Consider the following 22,735-nt stretch of genomic DNA (forward strand, 5'->3'; position numbering starts at 1 on the left):
ATTCAACCTGAAATGTAAGAAGAGAATTGCTGGAATTCTACAAATAAAAAAATGACCATTTTTTCAAGGAAGGAGGTGTGGAAAATGAATCTGAGAGGATATATTGGAAGATAATCAGTGGGGGAAGGAAGACTCCATATGCCAGCTACAGGACAATGATATAGTCCCTGAGTGCAAAATTGGAATCTTTAGAAATCTGCTCCAGTGAAAGAGGTCCCTATCTGAAAGGTGCTCAAGTGGTGAAGTGGGGCAGACTTCTAGGTGAGATAGTGTGGTCTCAGGATCCCCAGGGACACAGAAAGAACAGGGGTGCCTGAACCAGCAGAGTTCCCAAGCATTGGAGTGGGGAACCTGGTTAGGGTCAGTGAGCCCAGGAGGGAGCTCTCAAATCAGTTTTCCATAAGCCATGAACCACAGTTTGGTCAGGTGACAGCTCTCCATGTAGGGGTCCTGCAAAGCCTGGAAACATGAGGCCCTCTGCCTCCTCCTGGGAAGGGTGATGAAGAAGCATGCATGACCAGATGACCCCTGTCCGGTCAGGGACCCTACAAAGTATGGAAATGCAGCGGCCCTCCACCCTCCCCTGACCTCTCAGGGTTGGGCATGCACTGCAGGAGACTGCAGAGTTTGCCACACACAGAAGTGAAGACTGTTTATCCCTGAGGGTTTACTGAAGAGAGGGGAGTGAGGAAGAGAGTCAGTGACATAGAAGACAAGCTGATGGAAAGGAAGGAATCTGAGGAAAAGAGAGAAAAACAACTATTAGAACATGAGGGGAGACTTTGAGAAATCAACAATACTATAAAATGAAACATTAGAATTACTGCGTTGCCAGAGGAAGAAGAGAGAGAGAGACAGAAGGTACATTTCAGCAAATCATAGCTGAGAATTTCCCTAATATGGGGAAGGAAACAGACATATCAGAATAAGAGGTAGAGAGGAACCCTCTCAAAATCAATAAAAATAGATCAACACCCTGACATATAACAGTCAAGCTTGAAAATTTCACAGATAAAGAGATAAAGAGAAAATCCTGAAAACATCTCAAGACGAGGTTTTTGATTTATAGGAGCAGAAACATCAGGTTGGCATCATACCTATTCACAGAGACCTGGCAGGCAAAAAAAGACTGGAATGATATATTCAGGGTATTAAATGAGAAAAACATGCAGCCAATAATATTTTATCCAGCAAGGCTTCATTCAGAATGAAAGGAGAGATAAAGAGCTTCCAGGACAAACAGAAACTAAAAGAATATGTGACCACTAAACCAGCCCTGCCAGAAATATTAACAAGGATCCTCTAAGTGAAGAGAGAGCCCAAAAGTAACATAGAACAGAAAGAAACAGGGACAATCTACAGAAACAACAACTTTTCAGGTAATACAATGGCATTACATTCATATCTTTCACTAATTACTCTGAATATAAATGCTCCAATCAAAAGACACAATGTATAAGATTGGATAAAAAAGCAAGACCACCCATATACTGTGTACAAGAGACTCATTTTAGACTTAAAGAAACTTCAGATTGAAAGTGAATGGGTGGAGAATAATTTATCATGCTAACGGACATCCAAAGAAACCTGGGTAGCACTCCTCATATCAGACAAATTAGATTTTAAACCAAAGACTGTAGTAAGGGATGAGGAGGAACACTATATCATACTTAAAGGGTTTATCCAACATTAAGATCTAAAATTATAAATATTTATACTCTTAAATTGGGAACAGCCGATTATATAAAACAATGAATAAACAAATTTTAAAAACACATTAATAATAATACAGTAATAGTAGGGGACTTCAACACCCCACTCACAGCAATAGACAGATCATCTAAGCAGAAGATCAACAATAGCCAAACTGTGGAAAGAGCCAAGATGTCCATTGACAGATGAATGGATAAGGAAGATGTGTGTGATTGAGACAGATAGATAGACTATCTATCTATCTATCTATCTATCTATCTCAATCACACACACACACCTCAGATTATTACTCAGACATCAGAAAGGATGAATATTTATAATTTACATTGATGTGGGTGGAACTGGAGGACATTATGCTGAGCAAAACAAGTCAACCAGAGAAAGACAATTATCATATAGTTTCACTCATATGTGGAATATAAGAAACAGCACAGAAGATCATAGAAGAAGGGAGGGAAAACTGAATGGGAAGTCATCAGAGAGGGAGACAACCCTGAGAGACTCTTAGCTCTAGGAAACAAACTGAGGGTTGCTGGAGGGGAGGTGGGTGATGGGCATTAAGGAGGGCATGTGATGATGAGCACTGAGTGTTATATGAAACTGATAAATTATTGGACATGACATCTGTAACTAATGATGTACTATAAGTTGGCTAACTGAATTTAAATAAAAAATAAATGATATATGAATTAAAAAAAAAAAGAAAACATCAATGAAACCAGGAGATAGTCTTTGAAAAAATCAATAAAATTGATAAACCTCTAGCCAGACTTGTCAAGGAGAAAAGAGGAAGGTTCAAATAAATTCATAAATGAGAGAGGAAAAATCACAACCAACACCAAAAAATACAAATAATCATAAGAGAATATTATGAAAAAACTATATGCCAAAATCAGACAAACTAGAGAAAATGATAAGTTCCTAGAAATATGCAAACCACAAGAACTGAAATAGAAAGAAATAGAAAACTTGAACAGACAAATAACCAGCATAGAAATTGAATCAGTAATCAAGAAACTCCAAACAAACAAAAGTCCAGGACCAGATGGCTTCGCAGATGAATTCTACTAACATAGCCAAGAGACACATGAAAAGATATTGATCATCACTTACCATCAGGAAATGCAAATCAAAACTACAATAAGATGTCACCTCACGCCTGTCAGCATCGCTAAAATGAACAAGTTAAGAAACATCATGTGTTCAAAAGGATGTGAAGAAAAAGAAATCCTCTTGCATTATTGGTGGGAATGCAAACTGGTGCAGCCACTGTGGAAACAGTTTGGAGATTCCTCAGAAAGTTAACAATGGAACTGCCTTATGATCCAGCAATGGTGCTAGTGGGTATTTAAGCAAAGAATACAACAGCAATAATTCAAAGGGATACCTAAACTCTTATGTTTATAGCAACATTTTTACAATACCCATGGCATGGAAATAACACAATTATCCATTGATTGATGATGGATAAAGAAAATGTGTTATATATTTATAAGAAATTATTATTCAGTCATAAAAATGAATAAAATCTTCCCATTTGTAGTGATGTGGATAGAACTAAAGAACATACTGCTAAGAAAAATAAGTCAATTATAAAAAGACTAATACCGTATGATTTCATTCATATGTGGAATTTAAATAACAAAACAAACAAGCAAAAGAAAAAAAATAAGAGAGAGAGAGAGGCAAAGCAAGACGCAGATTCTTTTTTTTTTTAAGATTTATTTATTTTTATTTATTTAATAGGTAGAGATCACAAGCAGGCAGAGAGGCAGGCAGAGAGAGAAAAGGGGAAGCGGCTCCCTGCTGAGCAGAGAGCCCGATGTGGGGCTCGATCCCAGGACTCTGGGAACATGACCTGAGCCGAAGGCAGAGGCTTTAACCCACTGAGCCACCCACGCGCCCCGACGCAGATTCTTAATTATAGAGAACAATCTGATAGTTACAAGAGTAAAGGGGACTATGGGGATGGGTGAAATAGGGGATGGAGATTAAGAAGTGCACTTGTTGTGATGAGTACAGGGGGATGTATGGAAGTGTTTAATTACTATATTGTACACCTGAAACTAATATGACACTATATATTAATTAACTGAAATTTAAATAAAAACTGAAAAAAAGAATAACTTTGGATTAGACATTGGTTTCTGGGATCTGGTCTCTAAAGCACAAACACGAAAAGACAAAAAAAAAAATAGGTAAATTGGACATCATCAAAATTATTTTTTTTTGCTTTGATAGATATTATTAAGAAAGTGAAAAAAGCAACTCAGAATGGGAATAAATGTTTGCAAATTATATATCTGATAAGGACTCTAATTTTCAGAATATATGAACAACTCATACAAATCAACATCAACAAAAAGACAAATAACACTTGGGGCACCTGGATGGCACAGTCAGTTAAGTTTTTGACTCTTGGTTTCAGCTCAGGTCATGATCTCAGGGGCATGATCTCAGGGTTGTGAGATCGAGCTCCACATCAGGCTCCTCACCGGGTGCAGAGTCTGCTAAAATTTCTCTCTCCCCTCTCCCTTTGCCTCCCCCACCCACTTCTTTCTCTCTCAAATGAATGAATGAATGAATGAATGAATAAATAGAATCTTTTTAAAAGACAAATAATCTGGAGGAGGGGCAAGATGGTGGAGAAGTAGGAGACCCTGTTTCAATTGGTCCCATAAAGTGAGCTAAATAGCTACCAGACCACTCTGAACACCCATGAAATCAGCCTGAGATGTAGGATTATACACTTCTGGATCTCTATGGGGTCAGAAGACATCAGTGGAGAGGTAAAGCTGAGTGGGAATACTCAGATGGATATTGGAGGATAAGCAGAAGGGGGAGAGAGCCACCAGAAGCAACCCATTGGAAAGTAATGCCCCAATACGAACATGTCCTGTGGTTGGAGATCAGCATTAACTTGGAGTCTGGTTGAAGGCACTCAGAAAGAGCAAAAGAGCTTGGGTGGTAACTGGTGGAATCAGGTGGTCATGGGCACAGGCCTAAACCCACAGATCCAGGATGGCCAATACTGGCGACCACTTGTGCCAGAGAGAGTGCAGCTGGATCGCCAGTCCGTGGTGCCTGAGGGCCCATGCTCAGCTGGGTGTGCTCCTGCCCATGCATGAGAGCTTCAGGTGTGGGTGCCAACTGGCATGCTCTAGGTCCACAGCCTCCTGCGTTCTGCATGCCCTGCACCACCATGGGCTGTGAGCACACACACCCCTACCCCCCACCCCCCGCACCTGACAGAGCTTGGTGTGGGTGCCATCCTGCACTCCTTAGGACTCCAGCCACCTGCCACTGACTGAGGGTCTGGACATTCCCAGACCATGCCTGGCAGAACCTGGTGTGACCTTTGGTTGGGATCCCTTGGTGGCAGCCTTCTGTGACCTGTACAACCATGGGGACTGAGAACATCCTGTGTGGGCCTGGACCCCAGACAGCAGTCCCAGCAAAGGGAGCCACTGGAAATGGGCTCCCTGGAGCAATATTGCTCATGGTTATTGGCATAGGTGTGCAGAGACATGCAGGCATGACCACTGAGTGGGCGACCACTGAGACAGTAGCTAGGGTGCACTCCTGCTGAGGGAGGCTGTGCTGTTCAGTAGAGTTTGCAAAGGGGGAGTCTGTGTGTTCTGGACCACCCAGAGGGGAGCAGACTGAGGCTTCTCTCTGAGGTGGAGGTCTGGGTGCAGTTTGCTTTCCACTAAACTGCTGAAAAGCTACAAAAAGCTGCCAAAGAACAAAAAACCTCCAGAGAACAAAAGCCTGAATAAATGGTTTCCACAGAGATCAGCCCCTTAATAGGGGGCAGAAGGAATCAACCCAACAAGTCTGACTGAATAACAATGCGGGAGGCCCCTCCCCGAGAAGGCAAGCCAAAAGAACAAGAGGAAAACCACCAGAGGCTCCTCATAAAATTGTAAAACCTCAGCATCAGGGGAAAACAATATATTAAGCTCCAGGTATTGACCTAAAACTTGTGTATTTCATGGAGACAATTTTTTAAAATTCATTCTTATGATTCTTGTACTTTAAGATGGGATTGGGAGGGAGACAAACCATAAGTGACTCTTAATCTCACAAAACAAACTGAGGGTTGCTGGGGGGAGGGGGTTTGGGAGAAGGGGGTGGGATTATGGACATTGGGGAGGGTATGTGCTTTGGTGAGTGCTGTGAGGTGTGTAAACCTGGTGATTCACAGACCTGTACCCGTGGGGATAAAAATATATGTTTATAAAAAATAAAAAATTAAAAAAAATAAAAAATAAAAAAAATTTTAACCTACTTATCACTACAACTAGAGGTTTAAGACAACATATTCCATAATAACCTTTTAACTTGAACATTTTTTCATAAATATACCTGTGCTTTTCTTTTCTTTTCTATTTTTTTAATATACATATAGACATAAACTTCAAGGTAATCCTCTTTCCCTAATCAATACTAACCTATATATAAACCATATATATGGTTGTACCCTATATAATGTGTATATATATTATATATATATAGTTTATATCTATATTATATATACATAGATATATAAAGTGAGATCATATATATGATCTCACCTTATCCCTGGAAAGTTGAGCCTTTTAACAAAGATATCAAGATACACCCAGGTTGAACCAAAATAACCTTACTCACCCACATCAAGGATTTATAACCACCCTCTCATCGTCTTCTGTCAGTGTTTCTGGGTATTTGTTTTTGTTCTGGTATTATATAAATCTTATCCTTGGGGATCATTTTGGCTGGGTTCATTTTTCTTTTCTTGTCATTTACTTTCGTCAGTCTTTTCATTTGTCCATTTTTGTTTATATACCTTATAAATCTTACTTTTGGGGCTCATTCTGCCTGGGTATTCTCTTTTCTATCTCTTTTTTTTTTTCTTTTTTCTTCCTTTTTGGTGGTGACTTCCAATAGCTCTGAAACTTTCCAGGGTGCAACTTGCCTGGATCGTGGTTGAAATAGTCAGCTATACATTCCCTCAACCACCTTTCAACAAAATGACTCAGAGGAGGAACACCTAACAGAATAAAAATTCAGAGACTGTATCCTCTACCAGAACTATTGGATATGGACATAAACAGTATGTTGGAAAGGGAATTCAGGGTAGCAATTATCCAGGCAATGGCTAGGTTGGATAAAACCATTAGTGACAACATAGAATCTCTATGGGCGGAAGTGAGAGCCAAACTGGCAGAAGTAAAAAATGCTATCAGTGAGATCCATTCTAATCTAAATATGCTAAAAGCTAGGGTAACTGAGGCAGAAGATAGAATTAGTGATCTAGAGGACAAACTGATAGAGAAAAAGGATTAGGAGGGGGCCCGGAACAGCTTAGAAGCCAGGAAACCAGAATTAGGGAAATATATGATGCCATGAACCTTTCCAATGTCACAAATATCAGGATCCCTAAGGGGGTGGAAAAAGAAGACTAGAAGATACAGTTGAGCAAATTCTGGATGAAAATTTTCCCAATCTGTTCAGGTCCTACAGGCAGAATGAACACCCACCAAGATCAATGAATCTAGAAAGACTTCAAGACACTTAATTGTGAGACTCCTGAATCATAATTTTAGACAAGGGCTTCCGAGGACAGCTAGGGGGAAGAGATTCTTTATATAACAGAGGAAGGTCAATCAGAATAATATCTGACTTGTTCACAGAATTCTGGCAAGCCAGAAAATTCTGGCAAGACATATTAAGGGCACTAAATGAGACGAACATGCTGCCAAGAATACTTTATCCAGCAAGGTTGACATTTGAAATGGATGGATAGATAGAGTTTCCAAGACCATCAAGGTTTAAAAAAGTATGTGACCACCAAGCTGACGCTACAAGAAATATATTTTTTTAAGATTTTATTTATTTATTTGACACTCAGAGATCACAAGTAGACAGAGAGGCAGGCAGAGAGAGAGGAGGAAGCAGGCTCCCTGCTGAGCAGAGAGTGTGATGCGGGGCTCGATCCCAGGATCCTGGGATCATGACCTGAGCCCAAGACAGAGGCTTTAACCCACTGAGCCACTCAGGCACCTCACTACAAGAAATATTAAGGGGGGTTCTATGAAAGAAGAAACAACCCAAGAGTGACATAGACCAGAAATTTACAGAGACAATCTATAGAAACAAGGACTTCACAGGCAACATGATGTCAATAAAAACGTATCTTTCAATAATCACTCTCAACACGAATGGCCTAAATGCTACCATAAAATGGTGCAGGGTTTCACATTGGATAAAATGACAGGATCTGTCCATATGCTGTCTACAAGAGACATGTTTGGAACCTAAAGATACATCCAAACTGAAAGTGAAGGGATGGAGAAGTATCTTTCATGACGATGGGACTCAAAAGAAACCTGGGGTATCAATTCTCATATCAGGTAAATTAGATTTTAAACTAAAGACTGTAATCAGAGATACAGAAGGACACTACATCATTCTTAAAGGGTCAATATACTAATAAGATCTAACAATTGTAAATATTTATACCCCCAATACTGGAGTACCAACTACATAAACCCACTGTTATTCAAAATAAAGAGTCATACTGATATGAATACATTAATAGTAGGGAATCTTAACATGCCACTCTCAGTAATAGATCATCCAAGCAGAAAATCAACAACAACAACAACAACAACAGAGTTTTGAATGACACACTGGATCGATGGACCTCATGGATATATACAGAACATCCCACCCTAAAACAACAGAATACTCAAGCACACATGGAAATTCCTCCAAAATAGACCACATTTTGGGTCACAAATCAGGAATCAACCGATACCAAAAGACAGATTATTCCCTGCATATTCTCAGATTACAATGTTTTGGAACTGGAACTCAACCACAAGAAAAAGTTTGGAAGGAATTCAAACACTTGGAAACTAAAGACAACCCTGCTTAAGAATGTTTGAATCAACCAGGAACTCCACGAAGAACTTAAAGAATTCATGGAAACCAATGAGAATGAAGACACTTCAGTCCAAAACCAATGGGTTATGGCAAGGGCGGTTCAAAGGGGAAAATACATAGCCATCTAAGCCTCCCTCAAAGAAATTGAAAAATCCAGAATACACCAGCTCTCTTTATACCTTAAAGTACTGGATAACTAACAACAAATTAAGCCAACCTCACACACAAGAAGGGAAATAATCAGGATTATAGAAGAGATCTGTGGGATAGAAACTACAGGTACAGTAGAACACATCAATGAAACTAGAAGCTAGTTCCTTGAAAGAATCTATAAGATTGATAAACCACTGGCCAAACTAATCCAAAAGAAAAGAGAGAGAACCCAGATTAACAAAATTATGAATGAAAGGGGATAGATCATGAGTAAGTCCAAGGAAATAGAAACAATCATCAGAAATTATTATCAACAGTTTTATGCCAATAAGTTAAGCAACCTAGAAGAAATGGATGCATTCCTGGGAACCTATAAACTTTTGAAACTGAACCAGGAAGAAATTGACAACCTGAATAGACCAAACCTAGTAACGAGATTGAAGCAGTAATCAAAAACCTCCCCAAAAAACAAGAGCCCAGGACCTGATGGATTCCCTGAGGAATTCTACCAAATATTCAAGAAGAAATAATACTTATTCTCCTAAAACTGTTTCAAAAAATAGAAACAGAAGAAAACTTGTAGACTCTACCTATGAAGCCAGCATTACCATGATCCCCAAACCAGGCAAAGACCCCATCAAAAAGGAGAATTTCAGACCAAAATCCCTGATGAATATGCATGCCAAGATTCTCAACAAGATCCTAGCTAATAGGTCCCAACAGTATATTAAAAATATTATCCACCATGACCAGGTGGGATTTGTCCCTGGGATGCAAGGGTGGTTCAACATTCACAAATCAATCAATGTGATAGAACAGATCAATAAGAGAAGAGAGAAGAACCACATGGTCTTCTCAATTGATGCAGAAAAAGCATTTTACAAGATACAGAATCCATTCCTGATTAAAACGATTCAAAGTATAGGGATAGAGGAAACATTGCTCAACTTCATAAAATCTATCTATGAAAAACCCACAGTGAATATCATTCTCAATGGGGAAAAGTTGACAGCCTTCCCTTTGAGATTAGGAACACCGCAAAGATGCCCACTCTCACTGTTGTTATTCAACATAGAACTAGAAGTCCTAGCAACAGCAATCAGACAACAAAAAGAAATAAAAGTTATTCAAATTGGCAAAGAAGATGTCAAAGTCTCTCTCTTTGCAGATGACATGATATTTTATATGGAAAACCCAAAAGACTCCACTCCCAATCTACTAGAACTCATACAGCAATTCAGTAATGTGGGAGGATACAAAGTCAATGCACAGAAATCAGTTACTTTCTTATACACTAACAATGAAATTATAAAAAGGGAAATTAGAGAATCGATTCCATTTACTATAGGACCAAGAACGATAAGATACCTGGGAATAAACCTAACCAAAGAGGCAAAGAATCTGTACTCAAGGAAGTACAGAACACCCATGAAAGAAATTGAAGAGGACACAAAAATATGGAAAAGCATTCCATGCTCATGGATCAGAAGAAGAAACATTGTTAAAATGTCTATACTGCCTAGAGCAATCTATACTTTCAATGCCATTCCGATCAAAATTCCACCAGCATTTTTCAAAGTGCTGGAACAAACAACCCTAAAATTTGTATTGGAACCAGAAGAGACCCCAAATTGCTAAGGAAATGTTGAAAAAGAAAAACAAAAGTGGCATCATCACGTTGCCTGATTTCAAGCTTTACTACAAATCTGTGATCATCAAAACAGCATTGTATTGTCACAAACACAGACACATAGACCAGTGAAACAGAGTCCAGAACCCAGATATGGATCCGCAACTCTATGGTCAAATAATCTTTGACAAAGCAGGAAAAAATATCTAGTGGAAAAAAGACAATGTCTTCAATAAATGGTGCTGGGAAAATTGGACAGCTATGTATAGAAGAATGAAAGTTGACCATTCTCTCAAAACATACACAAAGATAAACTCGAAATGTATGAAAGATCTCAATGTGAGGCAGAAATCTATCAAAATCCTAGAGGAGTACATAAGCAGTAACCTCTTCGACATTAGTCACAGCAATTTCTTTCAAGACTTGTCTCTTGAAAGGAAAGGAAAGGCAAAGGAATAAAAGTGAAAATGAAATTTTGGGACTTCATCAAGATCCGAATCTGCACCGCAAAGGAAACAGTCAACAAAACAAAGAGGCAACCCATGGAATGGGAGGAGATGTTCACAAATGACACTAAAAAGAGCTGTATCCAATATCTATTGACAACTTCTCAAACTCAACACCCAAAAATCAGATAATCACGTCAAAAAATGGGCAGAAGACATGAACAGACACTTCTCCAAAGAAGACATACAAATGGCTATCAGACACATGAAAAAATGTTCATCATCCTTAGCCATAAAGAAGATTCAAATCAAAACCATATTGAGATACCACCATACACCATTTAGAATGGCCAAAATTAAAAAGAGAGAAAACAACAAGTGTTGGAGAGGATGTGGAGAAAGGGGAACCTTCTTTTTTTTTTTTTTTAAAGATTTTATTTATTCATTTGACAGAGAGAGATCACAAGTAGACAGAGAGGCAGGCAGAGAGAGAGGAAGGGAAGCAAGCTCCCTGCTGAGCAGAGAGCCCTATGCAGGACTCGATCCCAGGACCCTGAGATCATGACCTGAGCCGAAGGCAGCGGCTTAACCCACTGAGCCACCCAGGCACCCGAAAGGGGAACCTTCTTAAACTGTTGGTGGGAATGCAAATTGGTGCAGCCACTTTGGAAAACAGTGTGGAAATTCCTTAAGAAATTAAAAATAGAGCTCCCCTATAACCCTGCAATTACACTACTGGGTATTTACCCCAAAGATACAGATGTAGTAAAAAGAAGGGCCATCTGTACCCCAATGTTCATAGCAGCAATGGCCACAATTTCCAAACTGGAAGGAGCCAAGATGCCCTTCAACAGACAAATGGATAAAGAAGATATGGTCCATATATACAATGGAGTATTACTCGTCCATCAGAAAGCATGGATATCACAAATTTTGTATCAACATGTACAGGACTAGAGGAGATTATGCTGAGTGAAATAAGTCAAGCAGACAGAATCAATTATCATATGGTTTCACTTACTTGGGGAGCATAAAGAATAACAGAGAGGACATTGGGAGTTGGACAGGAGAATTGAGATGGGGGAAATCAGAGGGGTAAACAAACCATGAGAGACTGTGGACTCTGAGAAACAAACTGAGGATTTTGGAGGAGAGTGGAGTGGGGGATTGGGGGGGCCTGGTGGTGTGTATTAAGGAGAGCATGTATTTTATGGATTACTGGGTATGGTGGATAAACAATGAATCTTGGAACACTGAAAAAAATTAAATTAAATTAAAAAATAATTAAAAACCCCAAACAATCTAATTTAAAAATAAGCAAAACGTTTGAATAGACAGTTCTCCAAAGAAGATATATAAATAGCCAATTAGTTTATGAAATGATGCTTAACCTCATAGTCATTATTGAAACTCAAATGAGCATCATGAGAGAGATATCATTTCATATTCACTTAAGATGGGTATAATGGGGGCACCTGGATGACTCAGTGGGTTAAGCCTCTGCCTTCAGCTCAGGTCATAATCTCAGGGTCCTGGGATCAAGACTCACATCAGGCTCTCTGCTCAGTGGGGAGCCTGCTTCCCCCTCCCCCGCCCACCTCTCTCCCTACTTGTGATCTCTCTCTATCAAATAAATAAATAAAATCTTTTTAAAAAATGAGGGTAATAATAAATGGACAATAACAATTGTTAGTAAAGATACAGAGAAATTAGAACCCTCATATGTTGCTTTTGGGGATGTAAAACTTTGAAAAACAGTTTGGCCACTTTGAAAAGCAGTTTGGCAGTTCCCCTAAGCATCATAGATTGAGTTATCAGATGACTCAGCAATTCTGCTCCTAGGTAGATATCCAAGAGAGATGAAAACATATGTCCACACAAGAACTTGTACAACAATGTTCATGGCAGCATTATTCATGATTGCCAAAAGTGGAACCAGCCCAAATGCCCATCAGTTTATGAGTAGATTAAGAAATGTGGTACAGCATTCAGTATAATATCATTCAGTTATAAAAAGGGGTACCTACACATGCTGCAAAATGAATAACCTTGCAAACATTTTGCCCAATGAGAAGTGGCAGGTTCCAAAGACTACATATTGTATGATTCCATTTGTATGAAATGTCCAGAACAGGCAAATCTATAGAGACCATAAACAGATAAGTGGTTGCCAGGGGCCTGAGGAGAAGGGGGATCTGGAATGACTCTAAGGGGTATGGAGTTTCTTTTGAGGGTGATGAAAATGTTCTGGAATTACTGGTGATGGTATACAACCATGTGAATATAATGAAAAACCACTAAATTGTATATTTTAAAATGGTTTATTTCAGGGATGCCTGGGTGGCTCAATGGGTTAAAGCCTCTGCCTTCAGCTTGGGTCATGATCTCAGAGTTCTGAGATGGAACCCCACATCAGGCTCTCTGCTCAGCAGGAAGCCTGCTGTCTCTCTCTCTGCCTGCCTCTCTGCCTACTTGTGATCTCTGTCTGCCAAATAAATAAATAAAATCTTTTAAAAATAGCATGGAGGACAAGGGGAGATGGAGAGGAGAAGGGAGTTGAGGGAAATTGGAAGGGGAGGTGAACAATGAGAGACAATGTACTCTGAAAAATAATCTGAGGGTTTTGAAGGGCGGGGGGGGGGGTCGGAGGTTGGGGGAACCAGGTGGTGGGTATTGGAGAGGGCATGGATTGCATGGAGCACTGGGTGTGGTGCAAAAATAATGAATACTGTTATGCTGAAAAAATAAAAAATTTTAAAAAAAGAAAGGAGCAAGGGGAAAAAAGAGAGAGAGGCAAACCAATAAACAGACCCATAACTCTAAAGAAGGAGCAGATGATCACCTAGGGGAGGGTGGTGGGAAGGTATTAAAGAGGGAATAGGGATTAACAAGTACACTTGTGATGAGTACAAGGTGTTGTATGGAAGTGTTGAATCATCATATTATATATCTTCAACTAGCATTATGTTGTATATTATCTAACTGGAATTAAAATAAAATCTTAAAAACAAAAAAAATGGTTTATTTCACAGTATGTGAATTATATCTCTATCAAAATAACTTTTTAGAAAACATAGGCAAAGTTATACAAAGCAAATATTAAGCTAAATGAAAATAATGTAATAACAATGTGGAAAAATTTTCATTTTAGGGCAAAATGCCAAAGATATTAAATTATCAGAAATAATTTCCTTACACATCGATAAAATATTACATTCACCAGGAAGATATAGCAGTTGTAAATTTTTATAATTAAACATAAAACCAAGACTGACATAGTTATAAGAAGACAACAATAAATTTTTCATATCAACAAGCAGACAATACCCCAGAAGAATGTAGACCATTTGAGCTAGATTAAGAAACATAACTTAATTCAACTATATACTACACTGAACCCAACTATAAAATGTATATTTTTTCAAGTGCTTACGGAATGTTTACTAAAAGTGACCCTTTGTTTGTCCATAAAGCATATCTAAATAGATTTTGAAGAACTGAAACCACAAGAACTTTGTTCTCTGACAAGAATGCAATCAAACTAGAAATGGCACCAAATTTCTGGAGTCCTCCTACTATGTCAGGCATTAACCCTTTAGTGGTTAAATGGTGATTAGTAGGTCCCAGCTGTCCTGAGTAAAGGGGTGAGGTTTCCAGGACAATGGGGTAAGTGGTGGGGAAATTAAGAAAGCCAGAACAGTGTTTATTTTTGAAATAATCTGGAAATATTTTAAAAATTCTTATGTCCATACAATTATGCATCTGAGGACTATCAGTCCTATTTTTTTAACCACTTCTATTTAGTAGGTAAGTGATAGCATCAAATGCTTATACTCAAAAGCAAGAAAGTCTGAAAATTAATGAGCAGACTATCTAACTCCAGAAGTTAAAAAGAAAAATCAAAAGAAAGTGAAAGAAATAGAATAATGATAAGAAAAAAAATAGTTTAATAGAAAACAAAGACAGAAAAGTAAAAAGCTAAAAGTTGATTATGTCTAAAAGACTTTAAAGAGTGACAAACTTCTGGCAAGACTGATCAAGAGGAAAACGAGAAGATACCAATAAACAATATTAGAACAAAAGAGAGGACATAGCTGCAAGTGCAACATTTAAAAATCCGAATATAAGAACTGCAAGCAAATAAATTTGGAAAGTGATATGAGACAGAAAAATTCCTGGAAAACCATAATTTAATTTTAACAAGTAGAAATAGCAGACTAGAATGATTCTATAACAATTTAAAAGATTGCATCAGTTAAAATTTTTCTGATAAAGAAGATAGTAGGTTCAGATGTTTATGCTTGAAAGTTGAGCCAGATATTTGAAGAACACATAGTTCCTTGGATAATCTGTCAGAAAATAGAATGAAAGGAAATCATTCCCACTTGATTTTATGCCACTAAAATCAAATAGACATATATGAGAACCATGGAATAATTGGAAACCAAGCTCACTCATGAACAAAATATCAAATTCCTAAATAAAATATTAATGAACTAAATCTAGCAGTTTTTATTTATCCTAGGACTGTGAGATTAGTTTAACACAATAAAAATCTCTAATGTAATTCACTTTAGTAAATTAAAATAGAAAATTAACATGTCATCTCAAGAAATAGAGAATACACATTTAATAAAATTCAAAATCTACTCATTTTAAAAAATTCTATTGGTAGACTAAGAATAAACTGGAGCTTCCTTTATTTTTTTAGATTTTATTTACTTATTTGACAAAGAGAGAGATTAAGAAGGAGCAGGGGCAGGCAGAGGGAGACGGAGAAGCAGGCTACCCACTGAGCAGGAAGCCAGATGTGGGGCTTGATTCCAGGACCCTGAGATCATGACCCAAACCTAAGGCAGACACTAACCAAATGAGCCACCCAGAAGCCTAGGATTCTTTTAACCTATTAAATAAAATCTACAATAAACTACTGCATTTTACTCAATGGTGAACCTTTAAAAACATTCCCTTTAAAATTAGTATCAACATAATAATGCACACTGTTAACACTTCTTTTCAGCACTGTACTTAAAATGGTGTGTTTGTCCTGGAGATGAGAAGTCCTAAGAGTGCAGTAATATAAGAGAAAAAGATATAAAAATATAAAGATGAGAGGTAAAGAAAGAAAATTGTCATTTACATATAAATTATCAAAATTAATAAGCAAATTGATCAGATTTTCTAATTATAAATGCAATATACAAAAACTACAATTATATTTGTATACATTAGCAATAAACTGCTATAAAATGTAATCTTCTAAATGGGCATAGTTTACAATAGCAACAAGAAATAAAGGAATTTCTTATAATGATGTTCAAGTGCCTTCAAATTATAAAACTTCACTTGAATAACATGAAAAGGCTTTAAATAGATGGAGAGACTTGGCGTGTTTAGAGAAGACTCAATGTCACAGAGATTGATCTTAATTTGATCTTAAATTGATCTACAGAGTGAATGCAATTCCAGTCAAAATCCCGAAATGCTGTGTGTGTACGTGTGTGTAACTTGAAAAGCTGATTCCAAAATTTATGCAGACAAAAAATTTTACTGCAGTATTGTTCATAACCAAAAACTAGAAACTACGTTAAGTGTTCATCAAAAGTTAGATGGATAGGGGAACCTGGGTGGCTCACTGGGTTAAGCAGCTGCCTTAGGCTCAGGTCATGATCCCAGGGATCTGGGATAGAGTCCTGTATCATGCTCCCTGCTCAGTGGGGAGTCTGCTTCTTCCGTTGCCCCCCCTCTACTCATGATTTCTCCCTCTCTCACGCATTCGCATGCTCTCTCTCAAAGAAATAAATAAAATCCTTAAAAGAAAAACAGATGGATAAACAAACCATGAGGTATTCACAAAATGTAGTATTGCACAGCAAAGAGAATAAGCAACTTAACAATATGCAAAAATAATATAGATGGCACACAAAACATTGACTGAGAAAACAAATCTGGATGGACATACACAGCTTTTCAAGCACTTTATACACGTTAATGCATTTAATTCTCAGAACCACATCATTGATTGTATTCACCTCTTCACCCACCACCCTCTTTGAAACAAGGTTGGTCTAGAGAGGATGCTCCAAGCAAAAGATAATTTAGATCCTTTGGTGCTAAATAGACTCCCCAGCAAGGGAGGTGAGGCAAACACTAAGTTTATTGTGTCTGCGGGCTGACATAATTCAGTCAATCACTAATGAGTAACTGTCTTGTGCACATAGAGCCAAGGCTTGCCTATGGTGAGTAGTAGAGTGGAAGTAGAGCATTAAACGTCTGCTATGTGCCAGGTTCTGAGCTTGATACTGAGGATACAATGGGCAGAAAGACCACACACTCACCTTCTTGTTTAAATAATAACTAATATTTATGGAGCACTTACTATAAGCTGGACATTCTAAGCATTTTATATATTTTACTCTCTAATCTCCACAACACTATTATCCACTTCCTTTTACAGATGAGGAAATGGAAGCACAGGTAGGTAAAGAGACTTGCTCAAAGTCACAAAGGCCGGAGGTGGGAGAGCCGAGATTCAAACCTAGGCAGTCTGGATCCAGACCTCCAAATCACTGAATCATCCCAACAACACAGTGTGAGAAATAGTTATTAGTTCTGTTTTGCATCTGAGGAAAGAGAGGCTCAGAACTAATGTAAGCACATGTTTGTTTTGCACCCTCTATGTGACAGAGACTATATTAGGTGGTTTATTTTTTTAAAGATTTATTTATTTATTTGACAGAGAGAGAGAGAGAGAGAGAGAGAGAGATCACAAGTAGGCAGAAAGGCAGGCAGAGAGAGAAAGAGAGAGAGGAATGGAAGCAGGCTCCCTGCTGAGCAGAGAGCCCGACGTGGGACTCGATCCCAGGACCCTGAGATCATGATCTGAGCCGAAGGCAGCGGCTTAACCCACTGAGCCACCCAAGTGCCCCTATATTAGGTGTTTAATGTATATTATTTCTACAACCTGAAAGATAGAGTTCATGGGAATATAAAGGCCCTAATTCTGGAGGACCCAGGTATGCAGAGGCTGGTTTGCCTGCTTGCCAACTAAACCCAACAGCCCCTCAGAAAGAATTAAAGTGGTTGACTGTATGGGGGTGGGATGTAATTCTCTGTCTCATCCAAGCTCCTAGATCTCTGGATGAATGAGTGAAACGGCTGGTGGAGAGAAGCAAAGAGAACAGGAGGCTGTTTTTTTTTCTGCCTCTTCCTCTTCTTCCTTTATCTACATCTTGCATACTACACACTATTTAATATCACACCTTATTTAATAAATAAATATTTAATATTTATTTAGTATTTTCTAAGCAACTACCTCTCCTCCCACTAGCACTGAGCCTGGGCCCACTCTAGCATTAGCATAGAGGAACCTTGGTCAGCTGGACCTCAAAATGTCTGTGTCCCACAGTCCACAGTTGACTTAAGTCTGCCCACCTCACAGTTCCTCAGGGCATAATTCTTGGGTTAGAAACACCTTGGTCTACAACCCTCCCCTGTTATCTATGGGAAATGGTATACTTCAGTGTTTAAAAAAAAATGTTACAACTTTTGTTTGCTTCTCCTTTGTCTCTGATTTCTAAAATTGTCAAAGTGAACCCTACACAGCAGGCTGTTCCTGAGAGACTGAGTGTTTTCTCTCTCAAATTCCCAGAGCAGCAAAAGTGTCCATGTGTGCCAAGGAGGCAATGCAGAAGACAGGATACCCAGACCTTCCCAACTCAGACAAGTATAGATTTATTAGAAGAGGCTTGAGAAAAAGGAGGAGCAAAACTGACCAATGGCATGGGACTGTTGTGTATCCAGCACCTGTTCCCTGAGAAATTTTGCCAGCAACCAATACCTTATTTCAGGCAAGCACTATTAGACAGGACTAATTTACAGACACTTCGCTGAGGTCACCAAAATGAAACATTCTAGGTTAGCAATGAACAGTTCCAATCTAGCAATGTCAAATTTCAAGCAAGAAGAATTTCAAAAAAGCTCTGGATAAGAAAGAAAAAAAGTGCCTAGTCAAAAATCCCATGGATTAAGATTGTCTTCACCTAATCCTCATTCTTTCTCCGTCCTTCATCTCCCTCTTTCTTTCTCTTATTCTTTATCTTTTCTGACATTATCCTTTTGTTGTTCTACAGCTGTTATATTCAACTGCTTATCTAGTCCAACTCTCAGGTTGGGCTTGGGGTAGATGTTGGGAGGGCATGTCTTTGCGGTTCTTCTACACCCACTTTACCACCACCTTGAAGCCCATGAAAGCAAACCACACTTACAGCCCCTCCTCCGCTGTAGCCTGTTGTTGCCACTGCTGTGTGGAATCCAGATCTTCTGCAACCTGGTTTGGGTGAGCTCTCCCATCTCTTGAGACATCTTAGGTGTCAGAGCTAATGACACCACTGTCCACAAAGTACTAGGTCTCACTTCCTGTCTTACTAGCTGTTTCTTCTGTTAATGTGGCCAAAGCAGCAGGTGGACAAAGTTGGGACAGGGAGGTGCACTGGACTTATGAGCCCTCTGGCAGCCTGTCTCCAGCCCCCTCTCCTCTTTCCAAGTCCTTGCTTGACTTGCCTGCCTCTGTGCCTGTATGTAACAGTGGGGGCTTGGGTGCAGAGAGAGAGGTTTGGCAGAGGTCAGCAGAGGCCTCTGAACTTCAAGGGCTGTGTACATAGCAGATAAGTTGGAGCCCAGCAGGGAAGGCAGCCAGCAAGACTGGCCAGATATTTTCCTCCAATGAAGACAGGACTAGTAGAACATGCAAATTAAAGACCAAAGATCATGTGCTTATATCCTGTGTGGGGTGGAAAAGGTAAAGGTGATGAAGTCAGGTCTCAGCCACTTTCACAGTTTTGAAATAAAAAAAAAATGGGCCCAACTAGAATGTCAGGTTCTAACCCAGAAACAGAGATCCACATCAGAAATTCAAGGTTCTTGAGTACAAACAAAATCCCTACTGAAAAATGCAATGTTTTGAGCTAGCAATCAAAAACCAGAACTGGAAGTGGAAGGTTCATTATCTCACTGCTTCCCCCTACCCAAAATGTTATTGCAACTCTTGTCTTTCTGTGAATTCTGCTGCCCTTCCTACCACAGGGCCTCTCCCTCCTAAAATGTGCTGCTTGGGGGCTCTCTTGAAAGAGAGGAGCACCATCTGATCATCTTTATGTTCTCTCCAGCCATGGCTAAGTAAATTAGAGTAAACCTGACACCTTGGGAAGAAAAGTGAATGCAGCCATTTCTGTGAGGAGACATAGTAAGCACTGCACACATGGCTGTCAGCTGCCATTACATGCCCTAGGGAGAAAGGCATCATGATCTGATCCAGAATCTGACTACAGTTCTTCAGGCCAAGCTGTGGAGATGGAGGTTTAGGGTGAAGGCTGCAACAGGCTGAGTGTGGGGAGCAGGGAGCAATGACCTCAAAGTAGGACAAGTCCATAGGCCAGATTCATCCCACCCAGATGAGTCTACTTTACCTTCCCCCATTCCCCTGGGGGAAAGAGCACATGTAATGACACAGTTTACCTGGAATATGTCCAAGTGTACTTTTACTTCATTCTTTTGCAACCTTCCCACCCCCTGATGAATCTCCAATGATTGGCTACAAGGAATCTCAACTTTGTTCCATTGAGCTGGGCTACACAGGAACAAGCTCTTGGGTATAGAAATCCCTAATCCCTTTCCTCCAATGCTCCTGGCTACACTTTGCCTTTTAAGAAGCTCCTTAAAAGTTTATTCTTAGTATCCTAGTCTATACAAAGGTTAGATTCCAGTTGTGTACAAATCATTCCAAATCTTCAGTACATTTTGGAGCCTGCCCATCTAAATTAATCTACTGAGACAGCATGAATCGTGGTGGTTAACAGCAATGGGATGTGGAACCATACTACCTGAGTGGAGTCCCACCTCTTGCCCCATTATGAGATCCTGGGCAGAAAACTTAACTTTACAGTGCCCCAGTTTTTTCATCTGATTAGAGTTTCTACCTACTTTTTAAGATTGTTGAAAACTCAACATGTTAACACATATAAAGCAACCTGGGAAATATTCAAAATACATTAGTCAACACCTATTCCCTTTGTGAATTAAATGATCAATCACCTCTTGGGCTGATCTGAAACTTCTAATGTAATTCTGGGTATACAAAAAACAGTAAGGGGAATTTATAACATATAATAATGGGTTAACATTTATAATCAAGACTCCTGCCAATCAATAAGAAAGATAAATTTATTTTTACTTTTTTGGTTTTGTGATACAGAAGGCCCTAGAAACCATTTCATCCAACCTTTTCTGTTAAGAAAGTGGGGCCTAGGGCGCCTGGGTGGCTCAGTGGGTTAAGCCGCTGCCTTCGGCTCAGGTCATGATCTCAGGGTCCTGGGATTGAGTCCCGCGTCGGGCTCTCTGCTCAGCAGGGAGCCTGCTTCCCTCTCTCTCTCTCTCTGTCTGCCTCTCCATCTACTTGTGATTTCTCTCTGTCAAATAAATAAATAAAATCTTAAAAAAAAAAAAAGTTAAAAAAAAAAAAAAAAGAAAGTGGGGCCTAGAGCAGGGAAGTATTTCCTAAGGTCCTGTGCCCAAACAAGTTCCCAAGTCAGGAGTAGAACACGGGGGCCCTCATTTTCCCAGTCAAAGGCTTTGTTGTTGTTGTTGTTAATTGATCAATTTAACTTGACTAAAGAATGTGGTGTTCCAAATGATCTCAGAACCTTCAGAGTCTGAGAACTAGACCTTGGAAGAGATACAGCTCTTAATTTTAATGAGTCTCCTAATAAGTATTACTCTGCAAATGCTATTGTTTTTTTTCCTCAGCATTGGCTTTGCTAGCTATTGAGTTTTTTTTTTCTATTTCTGACATTGCAGTATTACGTCTTTTGTATATTTTTGTATTACTATTTTAACTGAAGTATAATTAACATGCAGTGTTATAGTAGTTTCAGGTGTACAGTATAATAATTCAGTAAGTCCATGCATTTCTCAGTACTCATCTAGGTAAGTGTACACTTAGTCCCCTCTACCTATTCTACACCTCCCCTCATCTGCCTCACCTCTGGCAACTACCAATTTATTTTCTGTATTTAAGACTGTTTTTTGTCTTTTTTTCTTTGTTTGCTTCTTAAATTCCACAAATGAGTGAAATCATATATTTGTTTTTCTCTGACTGATTTACTTATCATAATACTCTCAAGCTCCATCCATGTCATTGTAAATAGTAAGATCTCATTCTTTTTATGCTTTTTACATCTGAGTAGTATTCCATTGTGTGTGTATAAGTATGTATGTGTATGTGTAGAGATTATACTCAGATCCATTCATCTATTGACGGATACCTGGGCTGCTTTCATATCTTAGCTTTGTAAATAAGGCTGCAATAAATATAGGGGTGTATATATCTTTTTTAGTTAGTGTTTTCATTTTCTTTGGGTAAATACCTAGTAGTGAAATTGCTGGATAATATGGTATTTCTATTTTTAATTTTTTGAGAAAACTCCATACTATTTTCCACAGAGGTTCCATCAATTTGCATTCCCACTAACAGTGTAAGATGGTTCCCTTTTTCCCCACATCCTTGCCAACACTTTTTATTTGTGTTTTTTATTTTACCCATTCTGATAGATATAAGGTAATATCTCATTTTGATTTTTTAAAAAGATTTCTTTATTTATTTGACAGACAGAGATCACAAGTAGGCAGAGAGGCAGGCAGAGAGAGAGAGAGAGAGAGAGGGAAGCAGGCCCCCCACGGAACAGAGAGCCTGATGTGGGGCTCCATCCCAGGACCCTGGGATCATGACTTGAGCGAAAGGCAGAGGCTTTAACCCACTGAGCCACCCAGGCGCCCCTCATTTTGATTTTCAATGCGAATAATC

General features: G+C 39.0%; 1 protein-coding gene across 4 annotated transcripts in view; it reads right to left on the bottom strand.

The window, feature by feature from the left end:
* Positions 1–22,735, bottom strand: part of PFKFB1 (6-phosphofructo-2-kinase/fructose-2,6-biphosphatase 1) — a 113,285-nt gene that overhangs the window by 88,035 nt on the left and 2,515 nt on the right. Inside the window, exon 1 of one of the 4 annotated variants that reach the window (XM_032330802.1) lies at positions 19,143–19,566. The exons of 1 other annotated variant lie outside the window; for it this stretch is intronic. In XM_032330802.1, the coding sequence (XP_032186693.1) occupies positions 19,143–19,239 (97 nt within the window). In that variant the 5' untranslated portion in view covers positions 19,240–19,566. Of the gene's footprint in view, positions 1–19,142; positions 19,567–22,735 lie in introns of those variants that run through there. 2 more of the 4 variants (XM_032330800.1, XM_032330799.1) reach the window with 2 other exon arrangements.

Source organism: Mustela erminea, chromosome X (assembly GCF_009829155.1).
Source record: "Mustela erminea isolate mMusErm1 chromosome X, mMusErm1.Pri, whole genome shotgun sequence".
NCBI lineage: Eukaryota > Metazoa > Chordata > Mammalia > Carnivora > Mustelidae > Mustela > Mustela erminea.